Raw genomic sequence first — 27,300 nt, 5'->3', positions numbered from 1 at the left:
ATAAATAATAATAATAATAATAAATTATAAGGGGTTAGTTTAACCGCCAGTTTGCTAAAAAAACCTGAATGACTGTGTCACGAAATGATGTGTGTCTAAAAAGCATGTCACCAACATGAAAAGTTTGGGAAGCTCTGCCCTCGGCCATGGCCCTCACCAGCCCTGCTTTGCACCCATTACTGAGTTGGTTTTGCCTAGCTAGGAGGTGTCCTTGAACCCACAATGCCTTTTCCTTGCCTGGACGGGCGGGGTATAAAATAATAATAATAATAATAATAATAATAATAATAATAATGGATGGAGGATAGAGAAGGCTGTGTGTGTGTGTGCAAGAAACTAGCCCACTGTGCAAAAGTAAAATGTACATTTGTTGCTCCACCTATTATTGCTTCTGGCCCCGCCCACTTCTGGCTTGTGGTCTCTGGAATGTGGCCCTCAAGCTGATAACTGTTCTCCACTCCCGAGTTGTTGAAAAATGCCGGAACAGTCAGAACTGTGAGAGCTAGGGATTGAATTTTCTGAAAATGTCAAACTTATCCACATGGAGGTTTTTTTTTTCTAATTAGAGTTACTATTTTTCAACCTGCTCAGCTAAAAATACAAACTATTCTCACATTAATATTAAATGCACATTATATGCATATATACGCCAGGTCTCCTAACGTAGCCAGCGCATAAACTGACACATATAATAATGCACATAGCTGTATAAAAATACATGCATATAAAAATAATGCTGCAGATATATAGGACTACATGAGGTGTATTTTGTGGATAATTTTGCATATGATTAGATATATATATATATATATATAATACAATTTACCACATATCCAGGCTTTCTTCTGAGTTTAAGGCATTTTCCATGGTTCCTGCTCTGTAGCCTACCCTCACAACAACCCTGTGAGGTAGGTTAGGCTGAGAGCAATGATTACCCAGTGAAATATTGTGCTTGAATGGGAATTTGAATCCAGATCTCTTTCCAGAGCAGTAGCCTAACCATAAAATTTGCTTTATATTTCCTTTTAAAATGATATCCCTTTGCTAGCACCACAATAACTGGTTTCATAAGCTAGTTACAGGTAGGTAGCCATGTTGGTCTGCCGTAGTCGAAACCAAATAAAAAAAACCCTTCCAGTAGCACCTTAGAGACCAACTAAGTTTGCCATTGGTATGGCGTGCTATGGTCCATGGGGTCACGAAGAGTCGGACACGACTAAATGACTAAACAACAACAACAACATGAGCTTTCGTGTGCATGCAGTCTTGTGTGCATTCTTCAGATACAAAAGCTCATACCAATGACAAACTTAGTTGGTCTCTAAGGTGCTACTGGAAGGAATTTTTTTATTTGGTTTCATAAGCAACCTTTATTGTGTGTGCCATCACAACAATCCTGGGAAGTAGCATGCTGTTATTCCCATTTTTATAAATAGAGGAGCTGAGGCCAAGAGACAGGCTCAAGGTAAACCTAATGGGTCTGTGGCAGAGATGGGACGAGAACGCAGTTCAAAGGGAAAGCTAAATAAGATGTCCTGAGCTAAATGTGCATAAGCTGAGGCTCCTTGAACACAGCGGATCTTACTTTAGAGTAAAGTTGCAGACTCCATCCCTTAGCTAACACTCTGGGGCCTGCATGACCAGAATTGGGTGTGGTGACACCCTCTGCCATCTCACAAGAGATATGCAGAGTCACAAGACACAGATCACACACAATTATCTGATGCGTGCGATTCTTTGTGTATCTTTCACTTGAGCACCACTGAATGGAAAAGAAGTTGGATGACCCAGAGAAAAAGGGTAAGAGGACTGTGTCCAGGCGTTCAGTGGATCAGTCATGGTCTGCCCAGATTGAATCAGGGGAGTCCGCTTTGGAATCGGAATAGGATTACTGTACTCCCCCACTCCTAGCTTCCCAAATCAGAAAAACAGGTAGCTCTGTGGGCTGATTCAGTAGGACCTTGGGATGAAGAACTCATGGGAAGTGCAGCCACTTAAGAGCTGTCAAAGACAAAGGACTTCTTGTTGGAGCAATACAATGTGATGCTAAGCGTGCTGGGAGGGACAGGGGGCCAGCCTTGATCAATGTTGAAAAGAGGGCATTTTGGGTCACTCGGCCTGCTTCCCAATTCTGCCTGCAGTTCCACTGCATAATGGATGCTATCTTAACAATACAGACCCTCTGACAGCACATGAGACGGAAAGGCCCGCTTCGAAAAACAGTCCTTGAAACAAACAGTAAACAACAGTCAATTTATTCTTTTATATACAGATTCAGCCACAGGCTGAGACATTAAATTACTTTATAGCCCTTTCTAAAACAGGCCAGCACCCAAGGCCCCACATATTCTGGATGTTTCACTATTCTAAGAGGGGTAAGGGGACCTGCCCCCACCTCTTATGGAAGGGATGAGCTTATTTCTGCCTTTTCCTGAGCCCTTTAGCAGAGGGATCATATCACAGAAGGTATCCGGCCATAGTTTTCTTGAACCCACATAGGTGGGAGATGCTTGAAGGGAAGATGCAGGACAACTGGAGAAACCAAGCTGTGGCGAGCCAAGGTTCAAACGGAGGATGAGTCAGGAAGCTTCCTCAGTCAGAGAAGTGAAGCTACAGGAAGGCTGGCAGTGCTTGCATAGTGTTAGGCTCAACTCAGGTGTGCTACCTGAGAATTGTCTCGCATCTGTCAGTGCACAGCAGCAGCCTCTTCCTCACTCAGCCCGCTGGAGTCCAAATCATCCTCACAACTGGACATAGGGGGGAAAGGCTGGTCTTGATCAAGGTTGACATAAGTGACATTCAGGTTGATATAATGCTCCCCCTTTAGACAGGCTAAAATACGCTGCACTTCCTGGATTACTGCAGAGAAAGTTGGTCGCTCCTCAGGACTTGGGGCCCAGCAGTTCAGCATTACGGTGTACCTGTCAGATTAAACACAGTCACACGCACATATTACAGCAGGGGGAATGCTAGGCCAAGACCTCTAGCTTCAAATCCTAAGGACAGTGTAGTCTTGTGGTACTGCATAGCCATACACCATCTCCTGGGCACGTTCCAAGATAACAAACGGCCATGCATGCCCATTCCTCATTCTTCAGCAATCCCTGGCCCACAGGCAATGATCCTGCTTGTTGGCTCATGTTCACTGGGAGTTGTATGGGAAATAGGGACTCTGGAACATTTGGCAAATAGGCTGTGTACTTAGGATGGAGCTGCAAGGAAGGGATGGAGGCCCTCAGAGGGTCTATCAATCTGGATATTTATGGCAGCTCTAGGCAGTATTGAATCTGACTTGATAGAACAGGCTTTTTGGGCTTCACAAGCATCCCAAAGTCTGATGGACTTGGTAAGTTTCATCACAGTGCTATATTGTGTTGCAGTTACCACATGGCCTGTTTTGAGAGGAACTTCCAAAAAGTTCGCCAGAAGTTTGTCTCTGGCAAATCTCATCACATTGGGAATCTGGGTCATCTGAACAGTATCAGGTCTCTGAACCTCATTGTTCACGGAGAAGCCCATGTAAGGCTAGCAGTAAGGGTTGTACAGAAAAAATGAATTTTAAAAGGCTGGTGCCAATTAAAAGAAAGGTGTAGTCCCCCTTCCAGTGAGTCCAACCTTTCCCCCCACACCATCTCATTCATAGCTTCTTTTTACCTTCCCCTCTGCCAGGGGAATATACTCTAGGTGTAGCACACACCCCCAGTTTATTGGGGTACACATTTTTTGATCTGCATTGTTTTGCATAGAATTCTAGAACACTTCCCCCAAGTATGACTGCCTGTGCCTCTCCGCACATATTTCCATGTAGCCTAGTGGAGACCAGCTGGATGCCATCTCAGCCTTCCTATCCCTCCACATGCTTCAAGGGCCTTGTTAACCCTTCCTTCCCTAAGGCAGAGGTTTTGAACAGCCCTGCCCCAAGTTCATATATACTCACAGAGAATCCGGGCAGTATTCTGGCTGTGGCAACCTTCTTCCTCGCAACAAATAGCGGGTCATATCATATGGGTCCACTTCAGGGTACGGAGAAGCCCCTCGTGTCATCAGCTCCCACATGAGGACCCCAAAGGACCACTGGGCAGAAGAGCAGAACGCACAGATGGAGAACACATATAGCAGAACGCACAGGTGGCAGTGCAGATCTGTGACCCCGAGATGGGGCACAAACAGCCTAGGAGGGCACCCAGGAGAGGTTTGCCTGGTTCCTCAGCATCCCCCACCTACCAAACACCGCGTATTTCCACAGTGCCAAGATGCAGCCTTTCATGCACAGGGGCACAAAGACATTGAAGAGAGGCCTGCCCTGGCTAGCTTGGACAGCCAAGAGACCTGTTTTCTGACATGAGCTAACAATATGTACACATAATCCAGAGAGTCTTATGGGTTATGTCACTCAATTATTAGTGGGAGTCTGGAAGTATCTCTGTGTCAGAGAGACAGTAAGTGTGAATGAATGTATGTGCTTGTATATGGCTAGGTATGAATGTGCATGTGTGTGGATGTATATGAGTGCATCGGAGGGGGTTGGACTAGATGACCCTTGAGGTCCCATCCAACGCTATCATTCTGATTCTATGAGTGGCCGTTTATGTGGATGGCCAACCTACTTTTGGTATTGGCTCCACCCACTGCTGCCATGCAGCCCTCGTTAAGTTTACCATGAGGGATGGTGGCCCTTGGGATGAAAAAACTGTTCCCTACTCCTGTTGCAGCAATTATGCAGCTAGGACAGGAAACGCTGTAAACATGATTCCTCAACATCAACTTTGTTGGGCTGGTCATGTTGTTTGGATGCTGGATTATCGTCTTCCAAAGCAACTACTCTACTCTGAACTTAAAAATGGAAAGCGTAATGCTAGTGGTCAACAAAAGAGGTTTAAAGACTCTCTCAAGGCAAATCTTTAAAAATGTACCGTAGTATAAACACCAACAATTGGGAAACACTGGCCTGCAATTGCTCCAATTGGAGAACAGCCTTTACCGAAGGTGTCATGGACTTTGAAGGCGCTCGAACTCAGGGCAAAAGGGAGAAATGTGCTAAGAGGAAGGCACGCTTGGCAAACCCTCACCACGATCAACTTCCATCTGGAAACCTATGTCCCCACTGTGAAAGGATGTGTGGGTCCAGAATTGGCCTCCACAGTCACTTATGGACTCACTGTTAAGAACGTGTTCATGGAAGACAATCTTACTAGGCTACGAGTGATCGCCAAAGACGACCATGGTTCCCATGTCTAAATAGCACCCACTGCCTTTGCTTGCACTTACTACATCAGACTTGGTGGTAAATTTTTGGGTCTGCAGGCTCTCAAGGGCCATCCACTTAACCGGCAGCTTTGCTCTGCGGTGTCGCCGGATGCTGTAATATTCCTTGTCGAAGACATCCCTGGCCAGCCCAAAGTCTGCCACTTTTACTGTGAAGGTCTCATCTAGCCTGCAAAGCAGAGTGAGGAGAGGGGAGGGGAGGGTTTAGAGCACACACCGCAGCCAAATGAATTACAGTCCCTCAGTCACAGAGGCACCATTAAGCGACTCAAGTCCCACTTCTGGACTTTTTGACATTTCAGCCCAGGCCTGAGAAATCAGCGCTTGCAGCTCTTTTCAAGACCTATGAGCGCTTAGCGGCTTCCCAAGCAGCTTTTAGAAGGGCAAGAGAGAACAGCTTAGCCCTGCATGTAATGAGCAACCACCATACTGAATGGGTGCTCCTCCCAACCAAGGCAAAGCTGTCACACAGTGAGAGAAGCTTGTGTGGCTTGTTCTACCTGCTAATGCACAGGCTCTCACAAAAATGGTAGGTGCCAAGGTAAAGCAGCTGTAGGTAGGGAATAGCTATACTGACACCAAGGAGGGTCTACAGTGGTACCTCGGGTTAAGAACCTAATTTGTTCTGGAGGTCCGTTCTTAACCTGAAACTGTTCTTAACTTGAAGCACCACTTTAGCTAATGGGGCCTTCTGCTGCTGGTGCACTGCCGGAGCATGATTTCTGTTCTCATCCTGAAGCAAAGTTCTTAACCCGAGGTACTATTTCTGGGTTAGCAGAGTCTGTAACCTGAAGCGTCTGTAACCTGAAGCGACTGTAACCCGAGGTACCACTGTATTTCTGCCAAAACACTGGGAATAAATCATCTAACAGGGGAAGATGCCTGACAGACTCACCCAGGAAGCCAGGTATTTGTTATTTATTACATTTATATCCTGCCTTTCCTTCAAGGAGCTCAAGCTGGCATACGGAGTTCTCCTCCGTTCCATTTTGTCCTCCCAACAACCCTGCGAGGTAGCTTAAGGATGAGGGAGAGAGTGACTGGCCCAGAATCACCAGTTTCATGGCCAAGTGAGGATTTGAACCCTGGCCTCCCAGGCCCTAGAACAGCACTCCAACCACTATGTTCCAACCACTCACTTCAATACTTACATACAGTTCCTAGCAGCAAGGTCTCTGTGTACAAACTTCTTCTGGGCCAAGTATTCCATCCCTTGAGCCACTTGCAGCCCAAAGCCTATTAAATCCTTCACAGTTGGGTTCTGGGGAAGAGCGGGGAGGGAGAGGAAACTTAAAATGAGTTTTCCATCTGGCTCTAGAGTTTATGCCTCTCTCGAGGTCTGAACTGCTTGCTTGTAGCTCCCTCAAGCCAGCACATCTGAAGCTAATTTCAGGGCTACTTCACATGGGGGAAATTTGCTACTTGGATATCACTTCTGGGTGGGAAATGGAGTGCGCCCTCCATGCGCACAGCCCTATGGGATGAGCGCATGAGCCGACAGACACTCGGCTGTAGGAATTTTCTGCCAGTAGAAAGTTATTCTCTTTTGGGAGCGCATGTGGCACAGACACTTGCACATTACTTGACAAGGCCTGTGCAGGGTGCAAGCCATAAGTGGAATTGATGTTGTTCTTGTTTAGTCGTTTAGTCGTGTCCAACTCTTCGTGACCCCATGGACCATAGCACGCCAGGCACTCCTGTCTTCCACTGTCTCCCGCAGTTTGGTCAAACTCATGTTCGTAGCTTCGAGAACACTGCCCAACCATCTCATCCTCCGTTGTCCCCTTCTCCTAGTACCCTCAATCTTTCCCAACATGGAAACAGTGGAATTGATATCGACGCACAAATACAGTCTTATGTGCAGCTTCCCTTAAGACTTTATAATAATGCGTTGCGTATGAGTATGCCTTTGTGGCCCCCTAGTGGGCAAAGGCTCTCATTGCCTCTCCCTATCTCATTCAAAGTGTGTCCCAACCACTTTCTATTTTTAAATGTCCTTGTCCCATGAGCAACATTTCAGCAAAAATAGTGGGATAGAGTATCTGAACATAAGAAGTAAATGTAATGGTCCTCCTCCTCCTCCTCCTCCTCCTCCTCCTCCTTCTTCTTCTTCCCTCTCTCTCTCTCTCTCTCTCTCTTTAAGCCACGTGTTATTTTAGGGTTGGGGGAGAAGAAAGTAAATCTTGCAACAAAAAAAATCATATTGCTGTAGTGTGAAAGATTTAAAACTGGCCATGATTGTATTTGGTCAGCTAGCTAATGAAATAGGGCTGAGAAGGGGGAAGGAACATAGGAAGCTGAGGTTCATCTCACTCAGTATTGTCAACACTGACTTGCTGCACCTCTGTAGGATTTCAGGAAGGGGGCATTCCCACCCCTACTGGGAGGCGCCAAGTTGAAGTGGACCTGGGACCTTTTCCATGTAAAGTATGCGCTGCACCACCGAGTCACTGCCCTTACCAAGGAGTTTTGTTGCTCATTGAGCTAATGACACCCCCCCCCCCGTGTCCAATAAGCACACACGGTGCAGATGCAACAACTTTCCGTGCTGTGTTTACAATGGCAGCGAATGAGCAGCCTCAGCGAGCGTCCCTTTTTCGAACGTACAACTGCTCTAAAAGTGTGCTGCACCTCAAACAGCAGTTTGTTCGAGGTGAGGCCTGTGGACGATGCGCAGCAATCGTCTGAAAAGCGCATTTGTGAGAAAAGCTTTACTCCCCCCCCATCCCCCAAGGCCTGGCTACTGACAAGTAGCTGGAAGGAAGCGAAGGCTTGGTTTAGATCCCCCATAAAGATTCAAGTCTATCTATGTAATCACTGGACACAAGATGACATTGCTGTAGGACCTGTTTTCAAACTCTTTAAGACAGACACAGCAGGCGCTGCCAGAGGTCACTGCTCAAACTCCAGACTTAGGCAAGATGACAACAGTCTGAAGGAATTCTGCTTCCCTGTCATAAATCTGTCATGGGAATGTGCGATGCATGTCAAATCCTGCTTTGTAAATGACACTACATGGCACTTATTGTGTACGTAGATAAAATGTTTCTATGTAGAAATAATACAAAACCTGCGGGGAAATGATCCCATGTATACACATGGTAAAAATACACGTGTTGAGCTGTCAGTGTACACCTGACAGTGTACATGAAGTTTTAATTTCTCCTATGTAGAAATGCTACACCCTTAGGTGGCCACACACAATTATGGTAACTGTACCACTTATTTGATCGTTGCAAGCAGTAATGATGAAGATGACAGTGGCTACAGAGGTGGCAGGGGGACTGAAGCCTGCTTACTACCCCTGGCTCTGTTTTCCTCCCCAAAGTGAAAGGGAAGATGGTGTTGCTGCAGCTCTCAGCAGAGGGTAGCTAGTTCTGCACTGGCCAGGGTGGGAGGGAGAAACGATTGTGCTCTGCGTCTCTGGCAGTAGCAGCAGCAGGTACATCAGCCACCAGCTCACGTTCCTACTGCTCAAGAAGGCTCCGAGTCAGCAAAAAGCAAAGAAACACACAACTTCTGCTCCTTGGATGCTGAGGTCCCGGCTGCAAGAGCAGAAGCTACTGCAAAAATAAGGTGGTTCGTACATATAGAAGGCTCCAGCAGAAACCTGACGAGAATGCTTGAGCTAAGAAATTTTGCTGTGCTGAAGGATGGATTTCTCTCCTTGCCGCACCGGGGGGGGGGGGAGGGAGGCAAACCCTCAGTTGACTCATTGTTCATTCCATGGTGGTCAACACCTAACTGGGGGAATGTGCAAAGACCGCAGTGATTAAACAGGAAGACATCCTGCAACAGGGATGTAGGGGGTTCACAAGGCCAAAGCAAAAGCTGACCAGAGTTGAAAGGGAGAGGAAGGAAATGTCTGAAACAGCACTGTCTCAGTACCCTCTTTTCTTAAATGTTCCACTTCACTAGGTGGGTGTGAACCACCCTCAACCCAACAGTAGCTTCAGGATCAGGAAGTCAGCATAGTGGCATTGAGATGCTCATTTCCCAGAGCAAGCCCTCCAAGGGCTGGCTTCCTGGTGTAAACCCAAAGTGGGAAGCAGTACACACCCTCTCCTCTGAACGGATAAAGTGCCGCAGGTCTCCATGCTTCATGTATGGCAGTACCACCCGGGGAAGCCCCTCCCTAGGGAGAGCAATCCCAATGAGAGAGAGGACGTGGGGGTGGTGAAAGCTCTTCATCAGAATACCCTCTTTCAAGAACTCTTCCACCTCCTCCAAGTCTGTGATTCCTGGGGGAGAAAAGGAAGCAGGTTGTGAAAAAGCACCGGAGCAGCATATCCACACAAGGAACCACAAAACTCTTGGGAAATGGGTCACTGGAGTGCAGGAGGTGCGCACGAAAGCAACACAAGATCCGTTATGGATGGCACAAGTAGCTCGTTTGGACATGGGACAGGACATGCCAGCAGGTTAAACCTACCCTTGAATGTCAACATTACAGGTAATTAGGGAGGGATGCCTAGCCGGAGTAAGAACTGCTTAGGGCTAGGTCAATGTGGCACGTGGGTCCCTCTGCTTCCCAAGGCCCCAAGGATGCTGTTGATAAGGAGGATTCTTCTCAGACTGCACTCAGAAGGCCGACAAGGCCTTGAAGGTGATTGGCTGAACTGGAAGCCTTTGGTATGTCTCATTGGAGATGATAAACAAACAGCAGAAGTTGGTTACAAAAGCATTCCTCCCTCTCCCCTCAACCCAGTCCAGGAGTGTTTCCTGAAGTGTGTCAAAGAGCTTCCTTGGGGAAGCTTTTAACAGCATGTCTTCCCATCCCCAACCTCTCTTCACAGCTATATCCACCTACTCTTGAGTGGAATGACATTGCAAAGGGACATCAAGACTTTGCCGTAGAAAATGGTACTTAAGCTAATGGTGTCTCCTTGTACCATGTCACTGAGCAAGCCGAAGGAGAGTGCAAAGTAGGGCAAGTCTCCCTAGATTATGGAGCCATTTACGGAAGGGACCAAGGGCCTTCCTTTCATGATTAAATTGCCAAGTCTTCCCTTACAGTACTGAATCTATGCTAGTTATAGTCCAGTTGAAGTAGCATGATGCCCCTTTTCTCAGGGGAGGGGAGGGAGTAGAAGAGCCCATTCACTTTTATTTGTTAAGCAAGTAGAACACTCTTAGAAACTGTCCACTCCAGTGCTGGAAGAGGGACATAGTGCATGTCCTTCAAGTTTAAATAGCAACAACACTGGGGCATGACCTCATTGCAGCTGGTGAGGAGGGAGAGGGAACAGGCCCTTTATCCCTTGGCTTCCTTTTGCAGGACAGTTAAGTGCAATTGCCACTGCTGTGAGAGGAAAGAGGGGATTACTCACGGTTCAGAGATTTAACAGCACAGTGTATATGTCTATGGTCCGAATCTATGTACGTTCCATGATAAACACTCCCAAAGTGACCTGGACAGGAAAAAGAACAAAAAGACCTACTAGACACACAGCCCAGCATGCAAATCAGGCACTCTCAGCGCAATCCATTCCCTTGAGTTTTTGCATCCGCCTCTTGCAGTTAGAAGGTTGCACACCTGAGTGCAGCATAACACGAGAGGGATGCATAGGCTGTTTCTGAATAGAACAGAAAACATTGTGACGACTTGCCACATTTACCAGGCTAACATGGGTGTGTGTTGTGGCTTTGTGTTTGAAACACTTAAGCCTGAACAAGAATCCAACGGGTTGCAGCCAACAAAGTTGTCCTATTAGTGCGAGGACTTCTGCCTGCGCAATGGGACTTCCTCTCCCAGTACACACACACACACACACACAATTTATGCTCCAGAGGGTTAAGAGAACAGATAGGGGTTTTGGAGAAAGCAGTGCAAAGGCAGAAATCATTCTGCTAGTAGGACAACTTCATGGGGTGCTACCCTATGTAACCCTAAAGCCTGTGCTTTCAAGATGGTAATCAGAAATGCCTAGCAGAGAAAAGCACCTAAAAATGCATCTAGCATGGCGGTGTGGGTGGGTGGGTGGGTGGGGGCACTCTTCAAACACAGATTGTAGAAATTGTAACAAAGCTTTGCACACTATGGGTGATTGATACAGGCAACCTCAAGAGCACTTACCTTTGCCAATGATCTGGTCCTGTTGCATAAGCAGCTGCTCTTCTGGGATTAGAACGTCCTTCACCTCTTCTAACAGTTGCGGCCGAAAATTTTTAATGGAATAAGAAGGTACCCGCATGAAGGGCATGGCAGAACCGTCACTGCTTGCTGTGTAAGAGGCGCTTCCAAGACTCACTCTAGAAGTACGGGGCTCTGCTAGAGCAGTGCCATCAAGAGAACGGAGGAGAGGGGACTGGCGTTAGATAGGTGCTAGCAAAATGATAATAATTGTTCATTTTGCATCTCCTGCCACGGGGTCACTTCTGGATTCCTGGCAAGACGATGTCCCCACATGTCAATGGAATGGCACATGTTCCTCCCAAACTAAACGACCAAAGGAACTGGGGCATGGAAAGGGAGGTATTTGAGCACAGTGCTTTTTGCTTATAGGAACATTTAGAGTGAACTGTGGAGATGGTGATGGGAATCCTGGTATCAACTTGGGACATGATTGCTAGTGCAAAGCCAAATATACCATACGACTAAGCCTGCTGCCCAAGCCAAGGCAATCCCACGATAGGAAATCACTAGGCCAGACCACTTATATGACCCTATCCCAGCTGCTCCAAAGCACTAGGAGCTGTTAAGAGTCTCTTTATGCATCCTTACCAGCAGTATCTGTGTAATTAGGGTTGGAGGGAAGGAGAGGGATGCTCGTCATGCCCCTGTTGAGGCTTGAGAGTCTTTCCAAGTTTTCAGTTCCTGCAGAAACAAAAAGGAACATTCAGTTCTCTTACCTAGTTTGTACGCCCAGCCTCTCCCTTCCATGCCTAACCCTGCCCATCTTGCCAGCCCAGTTACTAAGCCAGATTTGATATATGGGTGGTGCTGTGGTCTTCTAAACCACAGTGCCTAGGGCTTGCCGATCAGATGGTTGGCGGTTCGAATCCCCGTGACGGGGTGAGCTCCCGTTGCTTGGTCCCACCTCCTGCCAACCTAGCAGTTCAAAAGCACATCAAAGTGTAAGTAGATAAATAGGAACCGCTCTGGCAGGAAGGTAAACCGTGTTTCCGTGCGCTGCTCTGGTTCGCCAGAAGCGGCTTTGTCATGCTGGCCACATGACCTGTAAGCTGTAAGCTGGCTCCCTCGGCCAATAGAGCGAGATGAGCACCGCAACCCTAGAGTCGGTCATGACTGGACCTAATGGTCAGGGGTCCCTTTAGTGCTCTGACTGGAGACCTCACAGTTAGATGCAAACCAGCACTATCATTAAAACATTGGATAATTGCAGTTGAATGAATACCTTTATTGAAAATAATAATAATAATAATTATAATAATAATAATAATAATAATTTATTATTTATACCCCGCCCATCTGGCTGGGTTTCCGCAGCCACTCTGGGCGGCTTCCAACAGAAAAATGAAATAAAACAATCTATTAAACATAAAAGCCTCCCTAAACAGGGCTGCCTTCAGATGTCTTCTAAAAATCTGTAGCTGTTTTTCTCTTTGACATCTGATGGGAGGGCGTTCCACAGGACGGGCGCCACCACTGAGAAGGCCCTCTGCCTGATTCCCTGCAACTTGGCTCCTCGCAATGAGGGAACCGCCAGAAGGCCCTCGATACTGGACCTCAGTGTCCTGGCAGAATGATAGGGGTGGAGACGCTCCTTCAGGTATACTGGGCCGAGGCCATTTAGGGCTCTGCTCTGCTCTGATCAGAAAGCTTTATGAGAAGTTTGCAGTTTACCTGACTTCTTCTTCTTCTTCCGCTGCATGAATTTCGTCACGAAAAATGCCAAGAAGCAGAGGAATAGGATGGCTACAATGGTCCCCAATGTAACAGCAACAGGAGATAAGGAGGATTTCACAACCACAAAGCCTAGGTCTGTGCAGTTTCCATTCACACAAATCTAAAAGGAGGAAAGAACATGATGGAAGCAGGTTATCAGCCATGCCAGAGCAATGGCATCCAGTAGGCAGGAAGAAGCCAGGAAGGCTTCAGCGTACTGAACTATCACACATTAGTAAACTTGTATAACAAATTGCCAGCTGGACAGAAAGGGAGCAACTCAAATATCCAAGTTGTTTAGAAGCCTGGAGGGCCGTTGTGTACACTGCACTATTAGTCCCAAAGCTTGTGGTCAGTCAAGGTTTGGATTCCATGGAAGGACATAGTTGGCGAGACTCCATGTGTGCTGTGGTGACATTTTGGAAGGGGGCTGTTGGAGTCCATCTGTTGGGTCTGTTTCCTGCTCAGAAGGGGGATGATGATAGCGGTAGGAGGAATCACTGGGCAGGAAGAAAAGAGATCATGGGAAAGGGGCAGTGCAGGGCTTCATCTTTGCACAGGATTCCTTAAGTCTAGACTCAAGTGCAAAGAAGGCATCTCTGCTAAGGTTGTGATGCTCTTGGAGGAGGAGGAGGAGGAGGAGGAGGAGGAGGAGGAGGAGGAGGAGGAGGAGGAGGACCATGAAATGTCTTGGAGGGAGGGTAGCAGGATGGCAGCGGGACACATGGTACAGAGCTGTGTCCTTTATTCCCTTGAGGAGAAAAGCAGCAAGCGTGTGTGTCAGGGAGTGATACACCGAGGATGAAAAACAGCTAGTAAGGAAAAGGATAAACATCTCCTCCCCTTTGTCCTTCTCTCAACCTGAAGGAACCCAAGAGGGGCAGAAAGCAATCAGAGAGTCACATATACAGTGTAATTTCTCTCACAGAATTTATAGAAGGGACAGAAACCCCACCCCACCCCCCTCTTCAGTAGTTCAGACCACAAGTAGCAGACTCCTTCTTTAGGCAGGATTTGGCATGCTCTGTACACAAACAAACTTTAAAACACACACACACACGAAAATTCTAAACTCTGGAATGGCCAGACAAAAAGAGAGAGAGAGAACGCAGATGCATTCCATAGTTGGCCTGTAGCAATGTCTCTGAGAACAGAGTGTGCCCCCCCCACCAGCAGAGAATGACCCAGGGAAAGTATTTAGAGTCATACTGGGTGTGGCCTTGAAAATCAGTGCCATCTAGAATGTGGGTAGTGATGCAAGCATGGGCACCAGAACCAATTTTTCCACCATGTGCTGTTCAGTGCAAGAACTCCAGGGCAGTAGAACTGATTATCCACCTCTTCCTCACCCCCATTCCCGAGAGTCTTGTGGATACACAGATGGATTTTTTTTAATTTAAACTATTAAGAGTTCCCTGGTGAAAAAAAAAAGCCTTTCCTAATGAAAAATGAGTCTAAGGAGTAGTGCCAAGGGGAAAAAGAAATTTCCCAACGTTCTGCTGTAAAAATGTATCTGTGGCTTGTCTGGTTTGGATATGATAGGTATTTCTTTAAAGACTTTCTTTAAAGGTCAGAATTAAGTCTGCTCTGAGCTCACAAGTTGCTAAAAATGCCAGATGTTATAGATGACGTGGGATGACACACCCACAGGATGCGACCCAGATCAGTTTTCCTGGGTGCCATGTCATGCTTAGCTGCTGGCTTTGCTGCTTTTCAAACATGCGTTATTAAATAGCCTCTATGTTTTAAAATGAGAGAGAAGCAGAAGAGGGCAAAAAGCTTGTCTGAATGAGAATGCATGGCAGAAGAAGAAGAAGAAGAAGAAGAAGAAGAAGAAGAAGAAGAAGAAGAAGAAGAAGAAGAAGAAGAAGAAGAAGAAGAAGAAGAAGAAGAAGAAGAAGCATGGAGCTACTGCCCCACATGTGTTCAGTTCCATTTCCTCTGCAGCCAGTAGTGAAAAAACCAAACGAGTGACTGAAAGGTATCAGAGGAATAAGCAGCCAGAACAGACAAGATGGGAGGAGGCCAAGCTGCAAAAAGGAGAATGGGCCAGAGGAGGCAGAGAGAGAAGCATGCCATGGCATCAGTGCTGGTTGCGGAGAACTGTTGCAAGCTTCACCTGTGCTGGCATACGATGCAGAGGGGAGTTCAGGTCCCCGGGGATTCGGCAGGTCACCTCGTTTTTCAGCACAGTGGGGTGGCATTCTTTGCCAGCCACTGTCATAGAGATCGCCATGCAGCCTGCCAGAGCATCCAGTCCTCTATGCTATACAAACAAAGAAAGACATAGATGTTAACCCATTTCGGGAAAAGATCTTCCTCATTGGGCCTCTTGGCTTTATTTGCCCATGTTTCCCAGACTTCCGTGTAACCCTGCTCTGAATCCACAAGCACTTTGGTCTATCCAGAAGAAACTGTTCTGATGGCGCTTTAGCATCCCTACCCTCATCCCAATCCCCTCCGACTCACATCTGCTACATGGGGAGCTATAAACAGCAGGACTCTACAGCAGCGTTTCTCAACCACTGTTCCGCGGCACACTAGTGTGCCGTGAGACGCTGGCTGGTGTGCCGCGACATGCGGCGACGAGAAGGGCGATTTGCATTGTCACGTGCCTGGCGGCCGCCAATAAACACCACTGACCCGCCCGGAAAGCAATATTTCTCCTCCTCTTTCCCAAAGCTCAGTGCAAACGAGCCTGGCGGCCGCCAATACACAGCGCTAACCCACCGGAAAGCAATATTTGGCAAGTGTTTCTTACAGTCATAATTATAATATAGGGCGGCACAGAGTTAAATTTTTTAACTTTTTAAATGGTGGTGTGCCTCGTGATTTTTTTCACAGAACAAGTGTGCCGTGGCCCAAAAAAGGTTGAGAAACACTGCTCTACAGCACCACCCTTGCAATTTTATTTAATGGGACGCCCTTCACTATATACAACTTGATTTCTTGGTGCCAATTCATACGCTGCTAAATGGCTCTGTGAGTTAATTTCAACGTAAGGAAGTGGTGTACAGATATGAGCACTGCAACTTCAGAGAAACTTCAAAATAGCCAAGAATGGAGCACCTTCTTTGTGCAGAGAATTACACATTCCCAGAAAACCCCACTTGCAGGCACTGCTGCTATGTCCTCCGTGGCTGTGATCCTGTTCATGTTTACTCAGAAGTACAACCCACTGTGTTCAATGGGGCCTGTTCCCAGGTGTTGCCTAGGGTTGCAGCCTAGGTTTTTCTGATGCCACACTGCTCAGGTGAGCACAGCAACATTGTTCACACATATCGTTGCCCGACTGACAATTACATACATGGATCTCAATCTCATCCTCTCCTGGATTGATTGTGTACAATTGGTCTTGCCGCTCAAAGGGGTAAATCACTGGCTTGGGGTAGTAGCGCATGAGAAACTTCTTGTGCCTCAGAGCTCCATCCATCAAGATCTTCAGGTTCCCATGAATGCTCGCTGCCTTGTTTTCCAATGGGTAGTGAGGACCTTGGCACACGAGGCTCGTAGCAGACCTTTCCCCCTTACAATCCTGAAGAGACCAAGAGAACAGCTTAACTTCATTTGACCTGGTTGTATCTATCTGATCACTGCTGGAACACTGGATTCAGTTCAAGGGCACACCTTACTGTAAACTAAATTGGAAGGGCAGTGTGAAATTCAGGGGTTGAAGAATATGCCTTACCATGAAAGACAAACTACATAAATTCCATAGCTAAATTATGCATTCTGTGCAGCAGTATTTAATTTGCCTGCTCTGTAAGACAAGCACAATCTATGCATAGCTAGGTGCCCCCAGTTCATCTTTTCACACAAATGAAAGAAAATGCCTTTAGGCAGTCCTGGAAGAACTATTCAAGGATATTCTTACTCATTTAGCAACAGGGAGGCACCTCCCCGCACAAACTTTGCTTTTGCATTACAGTGGAACCTCGGTTTATGAACACCTCGGTTTATGAATTTTCGGTTTATGAACGCTGCGGACCCATCTGGAACGGATTAATTCATTTTCCATTACTTTCAATGGGAAAGTTTGCTTCAGTTTATGAACGCTTCAGTTTATGAACAGACTTCCGGAACCAATTACACCCATGCTTCAGTTTATGAACGCTTCAGTTTAAGTACTCCGCGGACCCGTCTGGAACGGATTAATCCACTTTCCATTACTTTCAATGGGAAAGTTTGCTTCAGTTTATGAACGCTTACTCCGCGGACCGTCTGGAACGGATTAATTCACTTTCCATTACTTTCAATGGGAAAGTTCGCTTCAGTTTATGAACGCTTCAGTTTATGAACAGACTTCTGGAACCAATTGTGTTCATAAACAGAGGTACCACTGTACCTGTTAGTGAGCTACAACGTCACTATGGAATGCCTTTCCCCTTCAAATTGTAATGATTTAGCAGTATTTAATTTGCCTGCTCTGTAACTATTAATGATCAATTTTGTTGCTTCCTTGATGCTGTTATTTTACCATGCTGCATCGATGGGATTTAAATCATGATTAAATCAGTGAGAGGGAAAGGGCACATTTAAATCAAGTTTCTCGATGATATTTCATCATATATTTCTTAAACAATGGTAAACATCTAAAATCTGCAAATTTTAGAGGTAGAGTTTAAGAATTCATATTTGAGAAATAATTGAATTACCGGTAGTTCTTCATTTTCGTAGAAAATATTGTTTTAACTCAATAGAAGACATTGATTCAGTTTAGCAGTTAGGGCTAATATACTGCACAGTATTCTATCCCCTTCCTACAGTTTTTGGTCTCTTTTTCCAATCCCTATTTTAATCTGCCACAGCAAGACATGATACAATCATCCAGGGTAAAAATTCTGAAGGATGTTAATTGCTGAACAAACTATTCACAATTCCAGCAGTTTTCATGTGATTTGATGGGGAAAGCTTTTACAATGAGCAGAATCAAAACCAGGTTTATTTAAGGCAAAACATAAGGAGAAATTGTTAAGAATAATGAAAATAAAGTCAAAAACAACACCAACCGAGTACTTTAAATATAAGGGGGTAGGGACAACTAAAACAGTTGTAAAAGTGTATGTTAATGTTTGAGGATAAGACAAGCACAATCTATGCATAGCTAGGTGCCCCCAGTTCATCTTTTCACACAAATGAAAGAAAATGCCTTTAGGCAGTCCTGGAAGAACTATTCAAGGATATTCTTACTCATTTAGCAACAGGGAGGCACCTCCCCGCACAAACTTTGCTTTTGCATTACCTGTTAGTGAGCTACAACGTCACTATGGAATGCCTTTCCCCTTCAAATTGTAATGATTTATTGGGTTGACAGAGAACATCCTCTCCATTAGTCCATCTCTGAGGCAAGTCCCTACAAAGGCATACAGGGAGGTATTCTTACTGGGTGCCCCACACTTGTGGGAATCTGTTTCCCAGAAAACATCTAAAATGCTAAAACTAAGAATTTCTAATGCTTAAACTTAGAATTCCTCTGAAGTGCTGTAAGTCCTTCTTGTTTCAAAGTGTTAAAAGCATATGAAGAAGGGTCACTTTGATATGGTGAGTACTTATATATGCAGCATGTTTCCTAGGGCCAATGGGACTTGCTCTCTAGAAAGTGTGCTTAGGATTACAGCCTTCATTTCTCTCCCTCCACCTGGAATACTCACCTTAGCTTCAGTAAGCACTCCAGCAGACTCAAACTGCACCTTTGCATAATACACTGAATCCAAATTGGTGCCACTGATGGAGATATTTGAACCGCTGAAGAAGAAGAAAAATCAGAAGGCTGTGAAAAAGTTTCCTTATCAAGAGATCCTACAGGTATAGCCTGGTTGTGTAGGTGGACCTGGGCAGTAAACATAGGAAATCGGTAATGGTACATCCAGTTCAATTTACCTCCAGGTATCTGCCCAGGTGGCGCTGTGGGTTAAACCACAGAGTTTGCTGATCAGAAGGTCAGCGGTTCGAATCCCTGCAACGGAGTGAGCTCCTGTTGCTCGGTCCCAGCTCCTGCCCACCTAGCAGTTCGAAAGCACATCAAAGTGCAAGTAGATAAATAGGGACCGCTCCGGCGGGAAGGTAAATGGCGTTTCTATGCACTGCTCTGGTTCGCCAGAAGCAGTTTTGTCATGCTGGCCACATGACCCGGAAGCTGTCTGCGGACAAACGCCGGCTCCCTCGGCCTATAGAGCAAGATGAGCGCCGCAACCCCAGAGTCGGACACAACTGAACCTGATGGTCAGGGGCCCCTTTACCTTTACCTATCTGCATTGAATAGCACTGTTGCTATGGAGCTTCCATTTAATTTGGTTAAATGAGATATTTGATGGACCAGGAACTTTGCTTCACAAATAACATGATGCACATCACAGGGAATGCAATGAGACATGACGGAAAGAAGACATTCTTCCAAGAATCAGGGCAGGCTCTTCCAAGAACCAAGGGCCCTCCAGATGTTTTGGAATACAACTTCCAGCAGCCCCAGGCAGTGCTAGCTGTGTGTTTGTGTGTATGTATGTGTTATATTCCAAAACATCTGGAGGCACCAGGTTCATGCAGGTTGAATAAGGGTGTCCACTCACTCATAGGTGCAGTTGGGAGAGATATGGTGTATCTGGGGATCTTCTTGATACCAGAAGGGCTTCGGAGAAAGAAACGGCTGTTCATCTATTACTACAGTCACAGAAGCGTTGCCCAGGTTGTTCACAGGAGGCGTGGTACAAATTATGGCTTCCTCTTTCTGGCTGGGGAAAAGAAGACAAACAGCATGGTAAGGCCCTGCTCAGCCACCTACCATTTAGTCCCATCCTCCACAAGGTCAGGGTTGAGGCAGTCCTTTGCATAACTGCATCATTGTACGTTATGTCACGATGTTGGGCCATGCCTGCAAACTGCCACCATGTAAAGAGGTGGTCCCACAGACAATTATCTGTGCCTTCTCACTCTGGGAGATGTGAGAATGCATCACCAGGGCTGCAGGTCCTGACAAGACTCATGTGGCACAGCCTGATCAGAGCATGACTAATTTAGTTAAGGAGATGCAGCATAACCAGACCCGGTGCCCGTGGTCCATCTGGGTCAGGCACTGGCTGAGGGGTTCAAGGACTTGGGGGCAGGATCCCCCCTCACTGCTATGCCCTGGCTGTGTTGCCATTCACCCTGGATGCTTTTCATTTGGTGAGTGGGGGTGCTGCTGCTGTTAAACAACTTGTCTCCCCATCTGCAGTGGACACCCACAATTCTAAGGGATTCAAAATGCCATGCCCCACTACATAGATCTAGCAAATGTGTTGTTTTCATAGATTCATAGTCTGGTTAGGGCTATATGGGTCTGAGCTTTGCCTTGTGGGTAACTTAAGATGGTGAATAGTCACTGTAGATGGGAACCAAGCTTAGTTCCCATTCTGAAGTGCTGTTCCTCATCCATCTGAAGCATATGGAGGACAGATGAAGGCTGATAAAGCATGTGGCAGCCTCCACAGCCATGGCAAGTAAGGCAAGGTCCTGTCTGGTTGGGGTGGGTGCTGAGGAGTGGATTGCTAGCACTGTGCCATGGCCTGGTACCAGCCCTGACCAAAACTACCAAGCACTTTGGGATAGAGAAGAGGTGCAAAACCATGTTTCTATCTGTAATGGTGGTGTTGTGACGCCCAAGTCCATGCTTGTATTTAAATGTTTTATTGTACATAGTATTTACAGTGCAAAGATAGCAGAAAACATGACCTCCTAGTCACTTGCAGAATCCGGGAGTGGACGTTTCCTGTTGCGTGACCAGCATAAGAGTTTGGGCACCCTGAAAGGCCTCCTCCCGACCTTTAGTGGCGCGCCTTAATTCGGGCGCCGGAAGGGGCTGCCTGTTCCCCTCCACCTCTTGGTCAAGGCAGTGCAAGGGCTCTCCAACATCACTGAGCCTTGCCACCTCCATACCACTAACTTCCTCATTCCCCCCCACCTGACCCACTGCTGCTGCTCCTCTCACTGGGCGAAGAGCTGGTCAACAGGATGGGGGGGGGAGGTTCCCTGTAGGAAGGTCCCTTGACACTATCTTCCACTGAAGTTGTAACTAGATCCTAAGTCATCCTCATTCATTTTGAGGAACCATAAAAAATAGTGGGTTCAAGCTAAAACTTTCCTTCCTTACAGTATAGGCAGAAGATGGTTGATAAGAGGAGTGGTGGCTGTCCTCTCCCTCAGCATGATTATGGGAGTATTCATAACCATTCATAACAAAGGGAGATGGCAGATGGCTATGAACTCACTCGCCCTGCAAAGCTCTACTCGGTTCATTTGCTTTCACACAAGCAATAGAGACTGTGACTCATTAGGAAAGTATGACTGTTGTAGGGGCAGGCAACCACAGATTTACACACAAAAGAACACAGGAAAAGAGTTGTCTGTTGCATCATCAAGATGTTGGAAGGATATTTTTAACACCTCAAACACTGACCATTTATATTTAGGTACTCTGTATCATTTTCCTGGCAATAATACCAAAAGAACTGGAGAGGTAAGGAAGCTGGTAACATCTGATAAGGTTGCCTCAAACCACGCTAGCTAATGTCTGTGGTCATTCCTTACTTTCACATTAATGCTACAGTGCTACAGAAAATGAGAAAAATCAAACATATATAGAAGGTGGTCAAAAATGTGCCAATCAACTTTCTAAATGTATTTTGAAACCCATAGCTCCATCCTTTATCAAAGGCCATGAATGCAATTCCCAGCCTGACAAGCCAATGTTACAATTAAGTGTCACTATTTGCCATACCTTTCCCTTGTGACCAAGGGACAATCCCGGCCATTAACCATCACCTTCCTTGTGCCTCCCACCAGGAGGTTTTGTCCTTGGATAAAGATCTCTGTTCCTCCAGCCTGTGGGCCGTATGGTGGATGGATAGACGTTATTTTAGGCAGCTGTTGATAGTGAAGAGAAGAAATGCTTAACTCACTGTATCAAACTCTCTGAGCCCTGTAACCAACTTTGAGAAAGAAAAGGGAAGATCACCGTTTTTCAACGACATTGAGGTAAGGACAAGAAGTAATGAATTTAAGCTGTGGCAAGGTAGTTTGGTGTAAAATATTAAAAGAAATCCTAACCATCAGTACCAACAGCCAGAAAACAGAACAAAAGTAGAGGCTGCAAGACCTTCATCTGGAGAAGTGTTTGCCTAGAGTGGCTGATTACTCGTTCTCAAGTAATAAAACTTGTTACTAGAGATTTCTTAAGCAGAAAAGCTAGGGCTGGACCTGGGAATTTAAAAATACAAAGCAGGTTTCCCACCAAAGCACCCAAACCCAATAGCTGAGATCAGCAATCTTGCATTATGCCTCTGCACCACTAGCCCCCATGGAACACCAGCTGCAGAGCACCAGAATGCCTATCACTAGCTCTTAGCAGGTCTATTCAATTCTCATTACATCAATGAACAACAGTCATGAAGAAGCCTGCAGGAGCAAAGGTAGTGGACAGAAACCAAGGCTCACCTTAAACTCAAAGCCACTGAGGACTGAGGAGCCACTGATGTAAAATGGGGTGTGCTCCTTCTCTACAACAGTGACCTCAACCTTCTGTGGCCCCAACATGTTCACTTCCTCTTTTGGTGTCAAAGTACAGACAATAACTTCAACATAATCTTTCCAGCGCGGCACTTCACTGTACCTGAAAAGCAAAAAGGGTGCTGAAAGGATGCACAAGAAACTAGTTGTGATTATGATCTGCCTGATAAAGTCTAGTGGCTCTTTAGCAGCATGAAATGGAAAATTATTCAAAATAGTTCACTTGTACACTACTCCAACCTCAGGGCACACATGGGGAACCTCCCGTCTGTGAACCAGACCTGGCCAGCTGGACCTCCACATTTCAGGCAAGCCACACCTACCTGCCTTACACCTGATGTCATACATGAGGGTGTGGCTTTAAAGGAACATTAATGAATTTAACATGAGATCAGGGTTATTGCTTTGTTGGAGCAAGTTGCACTCCCATCAGCTTATGAACAATGCCTGCTTCCCTTGCTCCAGCAGAAGGAAGCTGTTCCACTGAATGGAAACCAATTCCATTCTTCCTTGTACCTCTGAAAGCTGGAGGTTCAAAGAGTAGATTTGGTTTTTAGAGGTTTAATGAGCAGAGACGGCTGTCTGCAAAAGGGCTTTCAAACAGCCCACACTGTGCTTTGAAGTCTCAGCAATCAGGGCTTCAAAGTGCAGCATCACCTGATGTCATAGTGATGGCAAGTGACTGACAGGTGGGTAAGGTACTGCAGAGGTAGGGAGATAAGGAACTGGCCTGCAGGTCAGATAATGTACCACATCTCTCCCTTACAGCAATTCATTTCTGAAGGGTGTGTTTGCAGAAAGTGGCAACAAGAGGGTGGGTCTTTTCCATTGTAGCTGCCCAACAATGGAATGCTGTCCCGAGGAAAGCTTATCTATCTATGGCAAAATTGCCAGTTTTGAGGAAGCAGGCAAAGGCATTCCTCTTCATCTAGACCACGGGTGTCAAACACAAGGCCCGGGGGCCTAATCCGGCCCACCAGACCTCGTCATGTGGCCCGCGTAGCCGCCGCCGACAATATCCGCTGACAGTAGTTCTGGAGCCTGCAATTGGCCGAGGGTCAAAACCGGGGGCGGGGCTGCAGGCGGAGGCCGGGGCGCTGGAGCCGCGCTGACGGCCTTGGCCAGGGAATTTCAATTTCGAATGAGGCTGAGGGAGGCGGTGGCACAGCGGCCAGACGGGGAAGTGAGATGCAGGAGGAGGAGGAGGAAGCCCGCCGAGGAGGTAGGAAAGCCCTACAGGCGCCGCCGGCAAAGTTGGTGCCGGGACGGAGCAGCGCTGGATTTCTTTTTTTTGGCGGGCTTTGCTGTTGTCTCCGAGAGCGAGCGAGGCGGCACTGGGAGCCGCCGCCCGCCGCTTCCCTTCCTCTCCTCGGCTGCATCCGGGAGGTGGGCGAGCGAGCGGGCGAAAGGGACGCGGAGTGAGCCTGAGGGGGAAGTAGGCGAAGCGCAACAGCCGCTCTCTTGATGGAGCCGGGTTTCCCTTCCCTCTTCCCCCGTTTTCTCCTCATAGATACTCGGGAGGGTGCCTGGCTTTTGCTCTGCCCCCCACCCCCGAGCCGCCCTTTGGCTTCTCAGTTCCGGCGGAGCTGCTCCCCGGGGGGGCGGCCGGGAGGGAGGCGACGACGACGGCACGGGTTCCTGCTCTTCCTGCTCTGCCGCCGCCTCCTCTCAGCCCCTTGTGATGTAGGGCTCCAGATGGAGTCGCCTCGCGGTTTGAGTAGGTGGGAGGGGAATTTGGGGGGGGGAGTTTTCAAGCCTCCTCTGCCTGCAGTCCCGGTAGGGAGAGGCGGCGGCGGCGAAGACGGTGGGGGGAAGAGCAGCTCTGAGGCGAAGATGCATGTCCGCTGGGGCTGCCGCCGCCTTCCTCCTCGGGAAATCCGCTGCCCTCCCTCAGCGCGAGGGCAAGGGACTCTGGCGCTGAGGAGGGAGGATGCAAAAGCAAAGCAGGGAGTTGGCGCTGCACCGCATGTTCCTGCTCCTCTCCAAAGCATGGGGTGGGTTGCAGCGTGTGGCATCCTGCCTAGCGGGGTTTGGGTGTGCGCAGGGCGGGAGAGGGAAGCCCTCTTTCCATCTGCAGGTTTTTAATCCCAGCAGTGGCTTTCTCCTTCCTGCCGAAGGTTTAGTTGAGCCCCCCCCCCCCCGGAAGCCGTCGATCCCCACCTTTTGTTCAAATTTCCCTCGTTTACATCCCCTCCCACACACGCGCCATGACGCAGGAATGTGATCCGCGTGGGGGCGGGAATGAGCTTACATTATTACAAAAAACAGTAATAATTGAATGCAGTGACAATAATTTATGATAATAAAGAGTGGACACATAGTCCTACAGACACAACCGGCCCTTTGAGGGTGACCAAACTGCTGATGCGGCCCCCGATGAATTTGAGTTTGACACCCCTGATCTAGACTTTGGGATCTCAATTTAAACTGAAATGTGGTATGTTCTATGGTCTGTTTTAATGCTTCTCTTTTAATGGGATAGGATAGGAGGTAAAGGTAAAGGGACCCCTGACCATTAGGTCCAGTCGTGACCGAATCTGGGGTTGCGGCACTCATCTCGCGTTATTGGCCGAGGGAGCCAGCATACAGCTTCCAGGTCATGTGGCCAGCATGACTAAGCCGCTTCTGGCAAACCAGAGCAGCACACGGAAATGGCGTTTACCTTTCCGCTGTAGTGGTACCTATTTATCTACTTGCACTTTGACATGCTTTCAAACTGCTAGGTTGGTGGGAGTTGGGACCGAGTAATGGGATAGGAGAAGTCCTTTTTATTCTTGTTAATAGATGAGCACCTTCAGAAAAATATAGAAATTTAGGTTTTATGGTTGCTTATTCCATGGTTTTTGGAATCTACCGTATTTACACGAATCTAATGTGCCATCGAATCTAATGTATGCCTCAATTTTCAAAACCTTAAAACCCAAAAAGTATTTGCTGGCGAATATAAATGAGCCATCAAATCTGATGCACACCCTAATTTTCGTGATGTAATTAGGCAAAAAATTATGTGCTAACTTTGGCCCATCCATTTCAAGAGGTTCACTCTGAATAAGTTAGTTGAATACTGTCCATAGATATATATTATTGTGGCAATATTCTTTGAATGCACACCTGCATATTGCAGGGTGAACTCAGGGAATCAGCTTCTGTAAATACACAATGCCTGGGCTCCAGCATGCTGTTATAACTCCATCAACTGCCTCCTTCACAGAGGGCTTATCATCATCCTCAGTGGTGATGGATCAGCTTGGGTCAAGCAAGGGCTCCAACTTGGAAATACTTGATCATTTCTGGAACGGAAGAATTTAATTCACCTATTCCATTTGCGAGTCCAGAGTTAGATGTGAAAAATGGATCGGGAGACAGCAAGACGTAACAAGTCTGACTCCTGTTATGTCTTCCTATATACCTCTGTTTCTCCCTCTAAACAGTTTTAAAGAGGCATTTCCTTACCCAAATATGATCTGCCCTCTCACCTACATTCAGTCCTTTTCAAAGAAAATGCTGCCAGACAATGCTCAGTTGTTGGTTTTAGTTTTAGTTTTTTTGCTTAATGCAGATCAAAGCTCACTGGAATGACCGACTCCAGCACGGGCCATGGAGGTGAAACTCTATTTGTACTAATAGGGAACGGTAGAAACTGCTGCTTCATTTCCGCTCCGGGAAAGCTGCCAATGTCTAAACTGTGACACACAGAAATGTCTCCTCTCCTGATTTCAACATGTAAGTGTAAGGCTGCCATGACATCATCTGAGGGCCTCACACAGGCAGAAAGGAGTACCAGAAGGAACTCTAGGGAAATTCATATTCTAACCATAAGCCCCGCATTTTGCATCTAGTCTATGAATACATTGATTGAATGAGAAGGAGAAAGAGATGGATTTAGCAACATGGATAGTACTGTGCTAAGTAAAAGGGGCCAACTACCCAATGACTGAACTGCTACCCTCACAGAACTGGCAGGACCTCTGCAACCATGAAGACTAGAAATCCCCCCCCAGCAAAAAAAATGCTTAGAATCTCAGGATTCTACTGAGATTGTTGGGTGCCACATATATTCTACACTCCACAGTACTTTCATGCGGATCTTGAGAGCTCTGGAAAAGAACATTCTAAACCAGCACCAATGTTTTATTCATATTATAATTCCCCTCTAATGGTGCTCAGGGAGTTGTGAGGAAAGAACAACAAACCACACAAAAATTCATTTCAGCTGAGTGGTACAAACACTCCGAGGTGAAAGGAGAAAGAGAGTCTGTTCACTTAGGCTCCCACACAACCCTACACCATACCCCTGTCTTCCTAAACTTGTCCCTTGGCTGGCACCATTTTCCGTCAGGAAGATACCAGCTGAAGAAAACATTAGACCACTGCTGGCTTAATGTCCCTTAGCAAAACACCAGAAGTGAAACTCTGTGAAAATCAAGAGAAGGGAGCACTTTTACACCTGGTTCCCCCCGACAGCTCATCAGCTGTGGCCTCACTCTCTCCATCTGGCCTCACACATACCATGTGGAGGCTGAACACAGCACTGTGCCATTCTCAGCCTAGACTTCTGAGATTAAGGGCTCATCCAGACTTCCACTTGTCCTTCCACTTTCTGCTAGGAAAACCTGCTCTTTAGCGCTGAGTCGGAACAAATGTCA

The 27,300-nt window shown here is 46.9% G+C and overlaps 1 protein-coding gene across 4 annotated transcripts in view; it reads right to left on the bottom strand.

Annotated features, from left to right (window-relative positions):
* Window positions 1-2,239: 2,239 nt before the first annotated feature.
* The window catches only part of MST1R (macrophage stimulating 1 receptor), a 63,162-nt gene continuing 38,101 nt past the window's right edge, over window positions 2,240-27,300 (bottom strand). For 3 of the 4 annotated variants that reach the window (XM_035105969.2, XM_035105967.2, XM_035105968.2), the window contains exons 7-21: window positions 22,583-22,757; window positions 21,867-22,012; window positions 19,681-19,842; window positions 18,766-18,859; window positions 16,422-16,649; window positions 15,234-15,380; window positions 13,073-13,235; window positions 11,990-12,082; window positions 11,342-11,536; window positions 10,596-10,676; window positions 9,325-9,506; window positions 6,417-6,526; window positions 5,269-5,434; window positions 3,938-4,074; window positions 2,240-2,921 (exon numbers count right to left, since the gene is read on the bottom strand). In XM_035105969.2, coding sequence (XP_034961860.1) covers window positions 2,687-2,921; window positions 3,938-4,074; window positions 5,269-5,434; window positions 6,417-6,526; window positions 9,325-9,506; window positions 10,596-10,676; window positions 11,342-11,536; window positions 11,990-12,082; window positions 13,073-13,235; window positions 15,234-15,380; window positions 16,422-16,649; window positions 18,766-18,859; window positions 19,681-19,842; window positions 21,867-22,012; window positions 22,583-22,757 — 2,314 coding nt within the window. In that variant the 3' untranslated portion in view covers window positions 2,240-2,686. The remainder of the gene's footprint in view (window positions 2,922-3,937; window positions 4,075-5,268; window positions 5,435-6,416; window positions 6,527-9,324; window positions 9,507-10,595; window positions 10,677-11,341; window positions 11,537-11,989; window positions 12,083-13,072; window positions 13,236-15,233; window positions 15,381-16,421; window positions 16,650-18,765; window positions 18,860-19,680; window positions 19,843-21,866; window positions 22,013-22,582; window positions 22,758-27,300) is intronic. The other variant, XM_035105970.2, reaches the window with a different exon arrangement.

The sequence above is a fragment of the Zootoca vivipara genome, chromosome 2 (genome assembly GCF_963506605.1).
Source record: "Zootoca vivipara chromosome 2, rZooViv1.1, whole genome shotgun sequence".
Classification (NCBI taxonomy): Eukaryota; Metazoa; Chordata; class Lepidosauria; order Squamata; family Lacertidae; genus Zootoca; species Zootoca vivipara.
Note: the sequence above shows the minus strand (reverse complement) of the source record. Positions and strands in the feature narration are given on the sequence as shown.